This window comes from Nyctibius grandis, chromosome 5 (assembly GCF_013368605.1).
Source record: "Nyctibius grandis isolate bNycGra1 chromosome 5, bNycGra1.pri, whole genome shotgun sequence".
Taxonomy (NCBI): Eukaryota; Metazoa; Chordata; class Aves; order Nyctibiiformes; family Nyctibiidae; genus Nyctibius; species Nyctibius grandis.
Window position 1 is genome coordinate 30,986,751 of NC_090662.1, and position 17,500 is coordinate 31,004,250.

The 17,500-nt window shown below is 36.7% G+C and overlaps 1 protein-coding gene across 1 annotated transcript in view; it reads right to left on the reverse strand.

Moving 5' to 3' along the window:
- FOXP2 (forkhead box P2) overlaps positions 1–17,500 on the reverse strand; it is a 461,901-nt gene that overhangs the window by 53,245 nt on the left and 391,156 nt on the right. Inside the window, exons 6-11 of the mRNA XM_068401530.1 lie at positions 12,600–12,737; positions 11,579–11,629; positions 11,231–11,428; positions 9,570–9,735; positions 3,110–3,323; positions 2,385–2,489 (exon numbers count right to left, since the gene is read on the reverse strand). Coding sequence (XP_068257631.1) covers positions 2,385–2,489; positions 3,110–3,323; positions 9,570–9,735; positions 11,231–11,428; positions 11,579–11,629; positions 12,600–12,737 — 872 coding nt within the window. The remainder of the gene's footprint in view (positions 1–2,384; positions 2,490–3,109; positions 3,324–9,569; positions 9,736–11,230; positions 11,429–11,578; positions 11,630–12,599; positions 12,738–17,500) is intronic.

Here is a 17,500-nt window from a genome sequence, read left to right on the forward strand (position 1 = left end):
GATAAACAAAAATGAAGGTGAAAATAGCTTTTGGGCTTTAAGTCATTTATTAACAAGTTATTAATCACTTCACCCTAAATCCTTTCCATTATTAGGAAAGTGAAGCAAAGCCAGTGTTTTCTGTCTTAATCCTCCTTCTCAGATGCTCTGCACAGTATTTTTTTTTTTTAAATCAAGCTGCTAGGTAAACTGTTTTCTGAGCACAAGAAGTTGGAGTTCACTTCATAAACCAGGCACTCTTCAAAGTTGTCGTAAGGATATTATAGAAATACACAATACTAGACTGGGGTAGTGTACCTCATCAATATTTCATTTTGGTACAATATACTTGCATTAACTCTCTTAACACAGGTATCATATTGTTTCAAGTCAGAGAACCTACAACATCATAACAAAGATAAGACTAAGAGCAAAGCCTTGAAAACTACAGCCATTAGTCCTGTCATCCCCTATAAAGTTAATGGGTTGGAAAAATGGTCAATCTTTGGACTAAAAGTTGATATTTAATTGAAAGAAAATGTTTTTTAATTGTAATGGGGATTTTGCATTAGTGTGAACATGAAAAGGTACTAAAGAAATCTAATCCTAGGTTATGTATTGATTTCCATCTTACCGCTAGTGTAAATTGAAGGAATATTTCTGTTTCATAAACAACCTTGCCTATTCAACACCATGACTTCTTATTTGTTTTAAGGGTATAGAAGACAGAATTGAATGAAAAGAAGACATACTAAAATATTCTCAAACATTTTTTCTGGTGCACAGGACAAAAGCCATGACACTGCTGTAAATCCTGAATTATCAAGATGTTATATATGTCGCTTTCACATTTTCCAGGGTTATTCAGTTCAGGAAAGCAAGAGCATCTGTAAACCTAGCACTACACCGCCTTAATCAAAATGGTTTTAGTGATCGTGGATTACAACAAGAGACGCAGCATAATGGGTGTGTAAAGTCTGCCCACAGAATTATCACCACTGTAGCCTAGGAGTACGGACGTATTTAGAAAATGGTTTTTCTTGAAAAGGAGAATGCTTGAGTTAAATGAACTTGAATTCTTAGTATTAATAATACGTAGAACAGTACGTTGAATTTGGGAGATTTCATTTTCCTTTTAATACAAATTTATGTAAATTGTGTTCTTTTAAATCCTATACAGTGTTCTCCAATAATAAGCTATTATTTTGACATTCCCTGTAATGTACTTGTAAAAAAAAAATTATCATCACAAGTGATACCTACCTATTTTCAAGTCATTATAAGTTACTTCATATAAAACTGAAAGACAGCAGGAAAGATGGAGAAAGCATTGCAAATAGTTTATGAAAAGTATTGCTATAATTCTATTATAAAAGTTATTGTGATACCGAGTACTTATGGTCTGTTGTTAAGGTGCTTCTGCTATATACCCTGTAGTCTACCATTTGTAAACACATCTTTTTGATGTTTCTGCCAACATCCTGGCAACAAAGCAGTGCAATTTCAAATGAGCTAATTAACTTAATTGTTGATGAAGCATGAAACAGTTCATTCACCCTGTTAGCTGCACCATGACAACATAAGAGTCTCAGCCCCTGAAGTTACTCATCTAGATAAGCCTATCTGTAGCTTTCCATTAAGATCTATTGCACGCCAAAATGAGTACGGCTCTTCTGACAAAGACCAGTCCATAATGTACATAGGTAGAAAATCAGCGCTGTTGTCGAAAATTCAAATGAACACAGAAATACCAGTAACTATTTAAAAAAAAAAAAAAAAAAAAAAAAAAAAATGCAGAAACCCTTTGTAGTTTGAAGCTGCAGATGAAAAGCAAACGCTGTGTCACTTATTTTCTAAATGCCCTGATTTAGACAACAGCTGGCAAAACCGAATACTAAAAGTGAAAACTTTTGACATCACTGTTCAGTCCTGAAAGGTGCAAACCCACCTGTTCACAGTGCTTTTTTTCTGTGCATCTTGTGCACATACAAGAGTAAGAGCAAAAATAAATTAGCAAGTGAGTGTTAAATGGTCACACTTAGTCCTTTGTGCTTTTTTATTTATACTATAGACATTAATTCCCACTACAGACAAACTGCCAGAATTTAAGACGTGCTTTTTCATACCCCTACTAACCAATATACAATCTAAAGCATTTCTTCAAATTTTCTGAGGCTCCATTTCAGTAAAAGGTAATAAGAAGATTAAATACTGTGCTATGGAAAGGCCTGTAAAAGTGTTCGACATGAAAGAAAGGATAACAATTTGACCCCTGCAGATAGCCTCGATTATCCAGTTGCTTGGAATACATAAAAATATCTCTGACATAATTTACAGTAAAATTTTGTTTGCCATCTTTCTCTTACCATAACCAACCCCGTACCAATGAATAAAAATCCACCTACTTTAAAAATTGTCCAAAATCTTCACAAACGCTTTCACAGCCAGGCCATTTGCAAACTCCATGACCATAGAGAGTATGGGAGGCCCCAGTCTCCTCATGTGACGAGCTGTAGCAAAACAGTAAGGCATCAGATTCATCTCAAAAGCCATAATCGTTGGAGGCTGCTAGTGCCTGTCAGGTTACGATCAGTGACAAACAGGTCAAAACAGGTCAATTTAGCTCAGAGCAGTCAGAAAAATTTAATCGTTCTATTGAATAGTTCAACTGCCAAGGCTAGATGATGTTCCAATTAGAGAAGAAATAGAGCCAAAGATGACTGTTAATAAAGGATGAAAAAATAAGATGACTGTATAATACCATATGCTAATTCTGCCATATGACCTTGGTGTAACATTTACCTATAAATAAAAAATATACTCAGAAGTAATCAATTCTGAGAAGAAATATTGAAGACGGACAGTCAGAATTTATGAATGTTGTGAATGTTACTACAAAATATTTGGATTTTCTGCTTAAATGTGTATAAAAATAAAGTTGCTTCCATTAATAAATATTTTTGTTCACAAGCGTTGCTTCCATTAGCTACTTGGCTTCATAAAAAACCCCAGCTGTATTCCGTGTCTTTTTTTGGAACCTTATTTTGTGATTGGAAATCATGTGATTTATGATGTTAAAGAACAGCTTTACGTCAAATGATAAGCACAGTTGAAATCTTGTCAGAATTACCTGTCTCGCCTTGCATTTAGAACTGAAGACTGTCCATTCACTATGGAATGATGAGTTATTGGTGGTGATGCTTTGGAAGTGGTGGAGGAGGTAGTAGAGGAGGAATTGTTAGTAGTGAGGTCTAGCCCTCCATGTTTAATGCCATTGTCTTCCATACTGTGAACTCCAGTCACTTCTTTCCATAACTGCTGAATCTCAGCAGGACTTAAGCCAGCTATAAAATGAAAGAGAGCCCCACTAATATAACAAAATAAAGAGTTTCATATAATGAGCTCAGTGTTATTAATGGATTAATGCCAACAATAAAGCTGATTCTGTTTTTCCAGCACAATCAACGTGTAGTAAAACATAAATTCATTTTTCTTCTGTCAGAATCCAGGTAATCTAACTGTCTTCTCTTGTGTTATAAACAGTCAACTAGAAATCACCAATTTTAACAATATTATACTCTTTCTGAAAACATTGCTCAAGGATCAAAGCGTGAAAGCTACAAAGAACTTGCAACTACTTCTTGGAAAGAAAAAAAACAACCCTAAATATACCTCTGGACAAGATTTTTGTTGTCTGCTTAATCAATTTCTTGACATGGAAACATAACTCAATGCATCCACTGTTAACTCAGGTTTTATAATTCCTGTTAATTAAACACGTAACAGAAAATGGAAAATAGAAAAAGATATTACAACAAGGATACAAACATTGATATTCTCTTTAAACACTTAACAAGAGCAGGGAGTGGGTGAAAAAGACTGAAGGGAGAAAAATCCAAAGACAAAAATGAAATCAGTGAGATCACAACAGGTTTAACATTTGAGCAGAATGCATCTGACTTTAATTACTGACACCCACATATTTACAAAAATTGTTCTGTTTAAAAATGTGTCTTAAAAGGCAAAACCAAAGCAACTATTTGGAAGAACAAAACCACTGCAGCGCAGAGCTGGATACTGATGACCGCTTAAGCTCTTCAGTACCATTCAGTGGCACCAGACAAATACAATGCCAACAAAACTGGCCCATTGACAATTCCCTCTACACAGATGAAATTACATGTAGTGTAGACAATCAAATTCCTCCACTATTTTTTTTGTCCAGCCCTACTGTGGAAAACAAATCAGAGGGTTTGGCTAGGAGAAAGAAGACTCTGTCTCACCAGTCTCCTGGGGTGATGGGCAGCCATACAAAATTTGAAGAGCTTCTCAAACTCCTCTGCTATATGCACAGTACTATTCTGGAGTCTAGCCACTAGATCTTTGCAGATAGAGCTTAAATTTGCTCTCTGCTCTACTCATAGCCTGAAAACTTGTAGTTTCCAAGATTCATCCTGAGCCACAAATAGCAATGTCTCATAGAATGTATTCATACATCTGTGTTAGGGTTGTCTGGCTCGAGTTGAGCACTTTGCATGAAGTCATGGAAACTTCCATTACAATATGCTTCCGCCTGAAGTAAAGACTCCCAAAACACAGACAAGAGAAGAGCTGTGAGCATTCTCTTATCTTGCCACCAAACATGCAGTTAAGGTAGGAAATTCAGATTTTGAAAGATGAAGAGTTCATCAGAAATATATACAACTTCTGTCACTGCCAGTCTTTATAAGTTTGACATCTGTCTTTCGAAGAACACTAAATCAAATGTAGAAAAAGAATGAGAAGCCCAGGGAGCTTCTTGTGAAAGATCTGGTTTCATGGCCAGGTTTTTCTGCCTGATATGGTTTGGGCCAGAAGTATCCGAAAATCTAATTCTGTCTTCTGTATCTCATCTCAACAAGTGAAATTAGGTAAGACACGCTCCTGGTATCTCGACCTGCTGGAATGTAAAACATTCAAAATGCTGATGTTGCTCGAATTAAAATTTTACTCTTTTTATTTTATGAAAGAGCTCAAATTCATTGTCCTCCAGAAACACATTGAAATGTATCTATCCATTCAAACTGTTCACTGAGGGTAGTTTTGTTTGGCAAACAAGATATACTAGAAAGATGTAAAGATTGTTTTTCACTGTTTGGCAAATCTGTTTATCAGATAATGTTTTACTTTGAAGACATAGGAACTCAGACTACTAAAACAGATTCAAGAAAAAATTATGAAAAAGCACAGTAAGTTCCTTAATACTTCTCAATAGCTGTCTCACCACGAAGTATACAAAGCTATTAAAAATAGACTAGTAGTGATTTACAGAAATAATAATTTCTGGAGGTAGTGTGGAAACAAATTGGTTGGAAGGTATTAATTTTTTTTTTAAGTTATGAAAGGAGGTCATTTTTAGACTACTATTTTGTGTCCTGCTTCTCTACCTTAGATACCAACAGCCATTGGCAAACTCAGTTAATGAAAAAGTGAAAAAGAGTTGATTGGAATGTAAGTCTTAAAACTGGAGTTTATATCATATTTGTACAGTGAAAAGCTAGGTTTTAAGGAAGCAAGCTAAGAAGCCAGGCTCTAATTTACTGCATTAGAGGGATGGGTAACAGGAGTGATGGTATACTAGTTGTAATTGTTTAATGAAGGTAAGTAATTACTGCCGTGTTCATGAGGTATGTTCCAGCAACACTGCAAATAACCCATTTTAGCATGGTAAATAATAGCTACCCGCAAATGTAATCACAAATCAAAATGAGAAGTAATGTATTCATTTAGGTGGCATGACATGCACAGTACATTATTTACTTCAAAGTCTTCCTTTCCTCCTGCTGTTGAACAAAATAAACTAATTTTGTATTGAAAAAAATAAAAAACAAGAATAAACCCATCTGTTTGAGTAATCAGAGGGCAAATATATCATTGTGTCTTGCAGTGAGAAAAATTTCATCGGAGATCATCGAATTTTGGGCCATGGGGGAGCTGAGTAAGAGTCACCCCAGAAGCTGGGGGAAGGAATGAGGGCTGGGAGCGGCTGGAGCAATGGCCTTTCCCATGGGCAGGGGTCTCGTGCCACTCCAGGCAACTGCTGGGCAGCCCCTTCCTCTGAGTGAAGCTACGGATGGAGCTGTGTCTCCTGGCTGCCCAGCTCACTTGGATTTTTTCAAATTCAGAAAGAAATTTCTCTCTGGGCTCAGGCTGGTTAATTTTATCACTTCTTCAGCACACTCTGAAAGGCTGCCTTTTAGGATAAAAGGATTAAGGGCAGGCACTTAAAAAGTATAAAGTTAATAAGCGGACTTGTAATTAATGGTAAGTTATGGCAATTTTGTAGTTTCTGTGTCTTAGAAAGTCCAACTCCCATTTTACAAGAGACCTGTAAAATGGCTGACAGATATTTTAGTCTGGATGTAAAAGTAGGGTAGAGTTTTAAAGTTTCACAGGTTGTGATAACCCTCAAAATACCCTCTGCACACTACATGAAAGGAGAAAGGATCAGGAAGTGGATCCAGAGTGGGATAAAAATTACGGACTATAACGAAAAGGGCAAATACTGATTTGCTCTGCAATTTACTAACACCAAGAATTTTGGGATTTTGAGGTTAGTTTTCTAACTCTTTTCAACACTATCTACTCTATTTTTATGTTAGAATAAATACCTAATAAAACTACCACTTATAAAACCCATCCATGCATCTGTTTTTTCATTTTCCTACATGGCCTGATCAAAACTTAGGGCTTTGGTTTGGTGTGGAGTTTGTTTTTTTTTTTTTATTGTTGTCATTTACAGTCCTTTGCATTTAGCTAGCATCATGCAGGATTACATGGAAGTAACTCACAGTGGCTTTGGATACGGCATATTGAAGATCTTGTCACAAAATAAATGCTAAAACACCTCTTGTATCTTATTTGCTGTATCTGACCATCGAGAAAACATTGTAAACATTCTTGTCCTTTAGAAGAAGAAACTATACTTGGAGCAAATACTGCTTATATACGCAAACCTCACAGCTGTTTGGAAGTTCCATCCTTTCATACTAACAAATGCAAACCCCATGCTCTCTCTGTCACTAATAATTTGTGGTTTACAGGACTCCTTATGACCAATAACTCATAAACATGAATCCCCCTGTGTTTCTCTCATTGTTCTAACCACCCATGTAACTCAGCAATCTAAATAGATGCATATGAATGTTTAATTTAATACTGCCACAGAAAATGTCTGTCATAAAATTTGCTAAATTTTGTAAGAAAAACAAAGGTAGTCTGATCCTCTTACTTTTATGCAAATTCCAATGCAGGGACATCTATGTTAAATCTAGTAAGCACTACTTGGATTTGTAAATATTGTATATATTTAGCTGTATTTGGATGTGTAAATTTAAGATGAGAAAGTCTCAACAAATCTGAAGCCCATTAATCTTCATTACACTATCAGGAACCTGACTGGGTGCTGTACCTTCTTATGAAAGACACAAAGTGCTGCAAGAGAAGCCCACAGAAAGAACTATGAAACCAGTCACAACTCTGCGTTTGGTTCTCTCTTTGTTTTAGCGTCTTGCTCGAAGGACTTTCCTTCTTACCCTCATCACTCTAACTTCACCTCGCCTGGCACAGAGTGAGTGGTCTTTCTGGAGATGGAGAGAGGTTTTCCAGGAGAAGCTGTCTTATGTTTTTTAAGTTTGCACATCCACATCAGGGCTATGAAAAATCGAGGTCCTATAAATTAACTTTTGTATCTAAAGGAACCCCACAAACACAGTAGATACTAGAGCTACAAGAGAAAAATGGAAGAATTAAGTATTTAACTGGACTTCATTATAATTAAAAAATATCAAGGCAGAAGCAAAGAAGAGATTAATTTAAAAAGAACAATCCAGATATATTTTACCTGTAAAAATTTGTATTTTTTCATTTCTTTAGTATCAATCTTTTTTGTCGTGACTTCAGTTACACTTAATTCTTCGCGTAAAATAAAGTTCTTTAGAAGAACTGTTTACTAGTTCTCCTAAAAATGTATTAAAAAAGGTATTATTATTTCTATGTTTTTCTACTAGAAGTGGATGAATGAGTGTTACATTAAACTAATGAATATCAATGCAATTGGGTAGGAGTGCTGAGGGAATTCTATAGGGATTGCTTAATGTGAGAGAAAACCTGAGGAATTCCTCTTGCAACAGATGGCACAAGAGGAGGCTGCAGAAGGTAAAGCTGTTCGGAGGGAGGTTGTGTTTCAATTGCTTTTTTTTCCATTCTGGTCCAATGTGGCTTTGTACAAAAGGAAACCAGCATTACCAGTCTCATGTGTCCAAATTCATTAATCAGCTTGCCTCCTCACTGCTATTCTCAAATAATAATATTTTGTGTAATAGCTTGCTTAGGACTCTGTTTTGTTATTTTAATTGTTATGACTTTAGATATGCTTGTGTCATAGCTTTTCCACACAACACAATGTATGGAATTTACACATTTATTCAGGATCTCTGCTTTCCAGGGACTGAGGTTTTTCGTGGGTAGGTCTTTTTCACGTCTTTTTTCTGTCTTTTTTTTTGGTCTACACTGTTGTGCATATACTTTGATTCATAATAGTTATCTGGTGAAGGAATGGTGAAGGAACCAGATACATGCGTAAAGACCAATTAAAAGTAATGTTGCCTGTCATGAACAAAGTCTAAACAATGCTCATCGCAGGACTGGAGTGTCAGAGATCAGAGTATTGTGTAATTTTTATGACAGACATTTAACTCACCTCTTTATGGTAACACAAACAGAAACACATACCTCACAGGTTATAGACAGAGTCCTTAAGATGGGAAGTCTTTGGCCTTATCTTAAAACGTAAGCAGCATTTATCTCCAAGTTCATTTACTTTTCAAAAGTTCATGCCCTATTTTCTTTCAACCATGAATGTATTTGTGTCAAGCGGTAGAGTATGAGTTCATTTTTAGCACTGAGAAATCTTGATCAAAGTGACAAAGGAATATTTTTTTTTAAAGTCTTCACTGTTGTAAGTCATAATTCATTACTACTGGAATCATCACCTTCAAAACTCGTTGTCACATTTAACATATTTAGTACAAAGGAATAGCAAAGAAAATGAATCTTAAGGTTTGTCCCTAAATTCACATCATAAATTGAAGATTCAAAGTACTTTTCAATGTCCAACACTTTATTTTCTTAGAAGAAAGAAAAAAAAAAGTGAGTTTTGGAACGGCTTTAATATCTCTATCTGATATATTTTATCTGTTTGCTTATATTAAATGAAATGATAACATTTCCACCAAATGAGATTTCAGGAATTCCTCAGAGAAAAGCAATGGTGCTTTAATAGTGTTGCTATCAGAAATTGTTTTCAGCACATAAGGCTAATAAATATGCATCTTATATCTAAGAAAAAACACTTAAAAGCTGTTTTCTTCCATAAAAGTATGCTGTAAAATTTATCAGCCTCAAGAAAATTTGGTAATACGAGTAATAAAGTTCTAATAAAAGAGTATGTTTAAGTGTCATAACAGGAATTTGCTGAAATGCAGATGCAAATGGAACAGTTAAAAAAGTTGTGAATTAGAAATTACTCCAATCATATATTACTCGAATACCTTGTGGCAGAGACTGGACAGGAAGAGCAGACTGGCCAGGTGGGATGGAAATGAGTCCCTGACGCTGAAGGTTCAGCAGATGTTGCTGCTGCTGAAGTTGTTGCATCTGGAGGAGCTGCTGCTGGAAGACAAGCTGCTGGGCTGCCAACTGCTGCTGCTGCTGCTGCTACAAAGAGAAGGGGGAGGGGGGGAAAGCAAATGCAGCAAAGAGTAAAGTGTGCGGTGAAGGTTAAAAAGCCAAAACCATAAAATCAACTTCTTTCCCGTTAATCTCTGTTATCAAATAATAATGCTATTTGTAGAATACTCAGGCAGCGCAAGAGTTTGAAATTTTCTATTATATTCATTCAAGCTATTAGGTGTTAGGGAAAATGGCAAGATACACTTAGTGACTCACTGAAGAAAAGGGTCAAGAGAAAGTATATAACAGCTGTAAAAAAAAAAACAACAAAAAAAGCCCTGCTCATGGCAGATGATAACAAATTTATCTATGCTAAAAGTGTAACTCTTTACAGCAGCCTGAGATTCGAAGGCACTCTTGTTTTTCCAATTGACTAAGTTTGGTCCGCAGTGGCCCATGAACATGGTCTCTGGTGATCTATTAGCAAACTGGGATGTAGCCTTCATTTCACTGGCCTGTTAGCTCTCTCTCTTTTCTTGTTGGAATATATTAAAAGGAGCATTGCATTCAAGGCAACGAAGTGCCCTATTATGGAGCAAAAGTATAAGTTCCAATTTTGTGAGGCACTTCAAGACAAACTGGAGTCTGCAAAGACTCAGGAGGGTATGAGAAGGCAGTCACACTTCAGAGAAAGACAAGCTGCTTTGGAAGACCTTTTCTTTCTAGTTTGGGGAAAACAGAAACTTCTGATGCGCTCACTGGAAAACAGACTGCATAATGGAGCAAGTCATGTGGATTGCCCAGAGCCTCCAGAGAAATACAGGAGCAATTTCTATTCCGTAGTTGATGGCTGTCTGAAATTCTATTCACAAATCCAAACAGAAACAAAGCCTCAGGAGGTCACAACTGCTTCTTCAACGTTTGCATAATGGGCAGCTTGAAGACAACGTCTAGGATACCTGCTGATCAATTTAACTACTTCAACATGTTTTGTTTGTATTATGTTTATATTTGATGCAGTTTGCTGACAAGTGCAAGCTAGGCCTGAGAAACCCACTTGTCAGGTTGATTTATGAGCACATCAAACTGTAACTTTCTACTCGCCACTCCAAACCTACAGTAGCAGTTCATTAATCAGGGGCCTGTGACTTTGAAATCTGCGCTCAACCGCTCTTTTTCAGCCATGGACTAATTTTGCATGCTCTCTGAGCTGTGCCACTGAGAAAAGTAAGGCTCCTTCCCCAACACAGATTGCCAGTGAATACGAGATAATCAGTACGGTGTCCACCACACAGCTTGTTCTTTGCACACTCAGATTCATTAGCGAACATTAGACGACAGCAGCAGTAGACTGCTGAAATCCTGTGTCTCAGAAAGGGGAGCAGGAGAATTATACTGGCACTGCTATAAAGCCCAGTAAAACCATAAGAACAGACCTTTGCTGCATCCTTGCTACAGGAAAAAATCTAAACTAGTCTTGCCTTTTCCAAGCTTCTGACAGCTCAGACTAGTATGCATCGGCAAGGGTCTTAGCTCCTACCTCTTTTGCTTGCTTTCCTGGATGCTGTTGCTGCTGCTGTTGCTGCTGCTGCTGCTGCTGCTGTTGCTGCTGCTGTTGTTGCTGTTGCTGCTGCTGTTGCTGCTGCTGTTGTTGCTGTTGCTGCTGCTGTTGCTGCTGCTGCAAAAGCTGAAGATGTAACTGCTCTTGCTGTTTCTTGTAAAACTCTTGTAGTTGTTGCTGAATAAACCATTTTGACTTTAATAAATAAAGGCAAAAGTTTCAAGTATTATAAATCTCCTAAACTCTTCTAGATTGGCATATGGTAGCGTAGCCATTAAGAATCACCTCATAACAAAAAATGTGATTTGAAGAGGCAGATCTACATACATTTTTTTCCAAGGCGGTTCTGAAATTTTCCAATGCAGATTCCAAAATATCCTAAACAGAAGGGTATAGAAAATCTGTATTCTAAAGGGAATGCAAGAGCCAAATTAACTCCTCAAATAACTATACCTAAGTTCCTCACATGTCCTATATAACAAATCAGAAGCTGTACTTATTCACTTGCAAGAAACCTACAAGTCACTAAGGCCAAACTAAACTGTGTTTCTTAGGGGAAAAAAGTAATTAATCTGTCAATCTGTTTAGCGGGATGCTGGGTTCACAACTGAAGGTGAATTGCCTGTAATGATCACAGTACTAGATATTAAAGTGTTTAAACATACAGTGATTGAGCTATGACTATGACAAACAGACACATCATTTTCTGTATGACAATTAAGCACCCAACCAAAAATCCACTCTGCGTTACACTGAGGTACTGATCACTGACACTGTCTTTACTGTATGAATAACAAGTTCATGGATTCTTCACTTAGCTGCCAGATTTTGTGCTACGGAAACAGCAACCTCCTTCTTCTTTTTAGCCTTATCTGGGACGAATTTTTTGTGTGTAAAAAAAAACAAAATAAAAAAACTTTTTCCCATGATGAAACAAGCTGTTAAGTTCAAATTTCATAACCGCATACCATTTATGTGACTAACGGGAGCACTACAGTGTTATGAATTTTAAAGTAACAATTATCTACAACTCTATTTGCACTTCCTTTGGCAAGCCTACAATTAAAATGTGCCTAAGCACTTGAAAATTTAAGTATCAATTTTTTCAGTATTTGTAATGAATCTGCCACTGCTGCTGCTGCTGTTTTTAACATAATATTTAATGTTTCAAACAATTTCACACTTCTGCAATTAAAACAAGAAATTTAGAGACTGAGAAATTTCACATTTATTTCATTCTGTTTGGTGTAATGAGCAATGAAATATTACAAAATAAGACCCATAAAATCTGGCTAACACTGGTGTGAATGCCCTGTGCTAACGGTCCAAAGCAGGTAACCCACATTACCTGCTGCAACATAACTGCTTGCTGCTGCTGGAGAAGTGCTTGAAGCTGCTGCGGAGACAACACTTGCTGCTGGAGAATCTGCTGCATCTGCTGAGGGGTGATCACCTGGGGAGTCATCATGGCCACTGACACAGGCACCTGCACAAGGAAAGAAAGATATCATCATCAAACTCATTTTAGTTCGCCTGCACCACAGCTGTACGTCTTTTTTATTTTGTACCGAAGATGGACCATAATTTTTTACATAATATTTATCACTGCAAAGTTCCAGTTTCAGTCAGAACCTGTTATTTTAAGACCACAGTACTGTGGCACTCTATTTCCAGAGGCATCAGATTCGATCAGACTCAAGCTTTATGTTTCGCATCTCTTATGTATTCCTGCAAGAAATTTAAGCATTGGCTAGTACAAATGTGTATTTAAAAATAAATGATCACATGGCAGAGCTCTCAACACTTCATAATCAATCATCTTATCAGGTGTCATAATGGTACGAATGGAAAAATCTATTGAGACTGTTTCGAAAGATATGATTAAAACAGACAGCAAAATAAGTATCTTAAAGCAGTAAATGTTTTACACAATAAAGACACTCAGCCTAGAAAAATATTTGTGTAATATATCACTTCAGTGAAAACCTTTCTTGCTTGGCTAGTCTTTTAAAGAAGTCTGATTTATACAGGAATAAAAATGCCACGGACATATTGGAGTACAGAGTAAGGGCCACCACCTCAGTCACCCAGACTCTGCAGAGAGAAATGTGTTCTCAGTCACTCCTAACTGAAAACTGAAAGTTGGGAAACCTTGTCCTAAGTTCATTAGTTTGCCCACTAAACCCTAAGAATGCAGTTTTGTGTAGGTGCTGTTTTGGACACGGCTTTATTCTTCCGTTTGTCATACACTGAGATGAAGTGTGTACATATGCATAAACACCCACCTACACACACATGCTCTCAGGAATATATGTGTGAGTGGGAAAGACACAGCATGTACGTGTGGTTGTGTATGTAAGAGAGACAAGTCCTGTGGAAGAGCCTGAGGTATGTGCCTAGCCGCTGCAGCAGACACGCTGTGTGAAACCATTGCTCGAGCTAACCAGGACAAAGTCAAACAGCTGTCAGCAGGCCAAGTTTTCCACCCATGAAAAGCAGCCACTTGCTTGTCTAGCAAAATTCAGATGTTTTTTCTGTATATAATAGCAAGCTGGCATATAAATACTGCTTTGTGAGATGTTTGTAGGACATTCCAGTCTTCTGTAAATCAGCAAAAATATTATTATTATTATTAATAAGATAAATCACGAACAAATCTTAAGAGGAAAAATTTTTCTAGTATTTCTATTACTTGAGTCTATCCCAAAAGACTTTGTATAAATGTATCAGTTAGAGGAAAAAAGAAATACAAGTCTGCTGAAGTTTACTTTTAGAAGAAATTACTTCATCTAATATTACACAGAACACCAATTTTCACACAATTCATCACAGCATAAATTACGATCATAAAAAATTGACTAATTAAAAGTCTGAAAGTAAAAGTACCAGCCATTACTAAAAAGTCTGATAATCTTTTGCAAACAACAAATGAATTTTAAGAATAAAAATTCTGAAAGTCTTACTCTAAAACACAAGTGGAAAAGACAAACCAGACTTCCACTCAGAATCAGATCCTTGTGGGGAGGAATTTAATCTCAGCTATCACTGGATTCCTTCTACAGTCAGTAGAATAAAGGAATCCCAAGGAAAGTTTCACTGATCTGGTTTAGGAATCTATTTTAGCATGAGATGAATAATTCTCTGAATGTGCCTGTCTCTCTCCATTGACAGTAGACTCACTCTGAGTGGACACCTAACTTTCAGATGGTTAAAGTTGGTTGTTACACTTTGTGACACCCAGAAGTTTTGTAGTATTGGAAACACCACATCACTATGCAATAATGTTTTATTCTAAGTCTATGTGGTGCTAAGGGCAGGACAAACAAGTTTTTACAACTTTGGGATGCATAAGCAAAGAGTAAAATTCACTGACTGGAGTCAGTGTTCAATTCCCTCTGAAGTCAGTAAGAATTTCCTCTGTTTACCTGAGATCTGAACTTGCCTTCTTGTAACAATTTTGCCTCAGCAATGCTATTCAACTTCCACACGTCACACAGAAATGACAAGGCAGAGAGGAAGACAGACACCTTCCCAATTAAACCATTACCTTTAACCTTTAAACCCTTTAAGAATTTTCCTAACACTTACATGCTTACTACCATCAAATACAGCAAATGGTGAAGATGTTGCGCACTTGCTACTCCACTTCTCCTTTTACTTTTACATCCCCTCTGTCTTCCCTGGCTTGTGTATTTTCAAACACACAAGTAAAAATTCTGATCTAAACAGACTGAAGATCAACTTAACTCTGTAAGTGGCACTGATTTATTCATGCTCTGTGCTAAAGACACTAGCCAGCAAGATGTGCAGTAAGACTTGAGCTGCCGCAAGAGTCCTCTGTTCCTCAGTCTGAAATACAGATTTCCCTTCACCAGGCATATTTCTGCTAGCTTTTGTAGTATCTGCTCTGAATCTCCCTGACTGTGTACTTGCTCTTATATTTGGAGACACACTTGCTTTGTGGATACACCTTAAAAACTTTTCTTTTCAAATTTGGTTTTCCTGTGTTTTTCAACAGTCATTTTCAACTGTATAAGCTGAAGCAGAGCACCTAATTCACTTGTTTTTCAGGATGAAAAGCATGAAAAAACTGACAGTAAGAATCACTAGTAAAAATACGTATTTATGTAGATAATACTGCTTTTAACAGAATTTTATGCGAGGGTCCATATGTGTGTATGGTATCTGACATATATCTTCTTTCCCACAGATAAAGGACAAGGGATTTCAAAAACTGCTTGAATTTTAAATTAGCAAAACATATTAAGCAAAGAGATTTCTCCAATTGTAATTAGGTAATATAAATCGGTACATTTTACAGCCTTCAGTGATACACCAGACTGCACTTTATTTCTTACTGGCATAGTGTTACTGTGCTATCCAGCTCTGAAGACTATCAGAAACCTGCTATTTTACGGCCAATTATGTGCATTCGGTATATTTCTTTGGTTTAAGTGTCTGCGATTTTCATGATTTCTGATCTGACTTTACAAAAATGTAGCAAAGAGGCAAACTGACTCTATTTTTATAGAAATCTTTCAATATATCTGAAGTCAGTTCAGGCAGAGGACAGTAGAGGGACCCAGTGAAAAGATATGATCAAGTGAACGATGTGGTTCGTTTGAGTGGGCCCCAAACTCCCAACAAATTCTCAGTCAGACCTCTCATGAAAAGTGACAAAGTGAAACATGATATATGACTGCAACCCCTTTGTTACATGATGTCCTCAAAGAAACTGAACTCCAAACTCTGTCATGAAGATGACTGGGTACAGCAACCCTACAAAACACGATGGGTCGGACAGCCTCCGAAGAACATGTAAATTCGTCGGCTCCATGATGGACCCTGATGGAGGCTTCATGTTTTGAAGACCTTCTCATGTTTCTGATGCAGGCTGTCCCCCACTTCTTTGGATAGCTTACAAGTCTCACTAACTAAAGCTAAAGATATGTAAACAAACAAATTTTTAACACATCTAAATAGCATTTCAGGCAAAACCAACTGTAAACAGCTTTATTACTATATGTGAAGGTACTAATTAAAGAAGAGCTATGATGCAGAATGAAAACGCTGACAGTGGAAATTAGATAGATGAACATGACTGCAGAAATGAAGATATAACTTCTTTGCAGACTGACAAATCTGGTTTTTCCCCAGATCAATTTAATAATGCTGAGCTTGTGTGTTTAACACCACTCTTCTGTCACGCATGAAAAATTCAGCTTTACCTGTAAAGAAGCTTGCCAGGTAAACACTCATTTATTGTTCCTATGAACTAATGTATAACAGGGACCACATGGATTTATATTTTTTTATTGCACCTACAAAAATCATATTCCTAACAGCACAAATGGAAGGCAGCATAAGTAGCCTGCACTTTCAGTAAGCTTTTGCATTTTTTAGAAGCCTTGAAAAGCTGCACACATATTTTTAAGAAATGTTGACCAATCTGACTTCGATTAAAAGCAAATACAACCAAAGGACACACACTATTTTTATTCCAAGTTCCTTTTATTTTGAAAGGCAGGTATTTATAATGAAAATTACATGCAAAACTTGACCTTAGTTTTCAGTGCTTTTGAGAATCACAAAATCCTATATATTAGTCACATTCAGAGCCAGTTCAAGGTATGTAGGAATTACTTCTTTGTTACAGATAGAGGAAACAAGTCACAGTCTTTAAGTAATTAATCCAAGGTCACATGATATTTTAAGTGGCAGATCTGAGAACAGACCTGTTCTGTAAGACAAGTCTCTCTCTGGTTTATTGAAAGAAGTGTAATTAAATATTCTCTCTGTAGGATCCTTCTTTTAAAAATAAATGTAGCTGTGAAAACACACATTTACAGTGCAGGATCGGGCTCTTTAGCAAAACCCAATTATTGTAAAAGAAGAAACGACTGCATCCCTTCTCACTTTAGCAATGTGTAGAGTGTCTACCATAATAATAACCTTTTCAATCCTTCTGGTTTTACGATACTAAAAAGAGCTGAGAATGAACCGAGTGGTATTTGTAAGCTGTTCATAACTAGCGAATGAGAACTCATAATGATCGCCCCCGACGGATGATTCATAGTGCCCAATTTTATACAGCTTAGATAAGGTTACAATCTTCCAAAGCATCTTGAAAATATGAATGATGATATAAAGAACTAGCATTTATCAATAGGGAAACACTAAGACACATGCAACAGGAAGAATAACAAAGTAACAAAGATACACCTATTTTGTATCATGACTCCTGTTTTC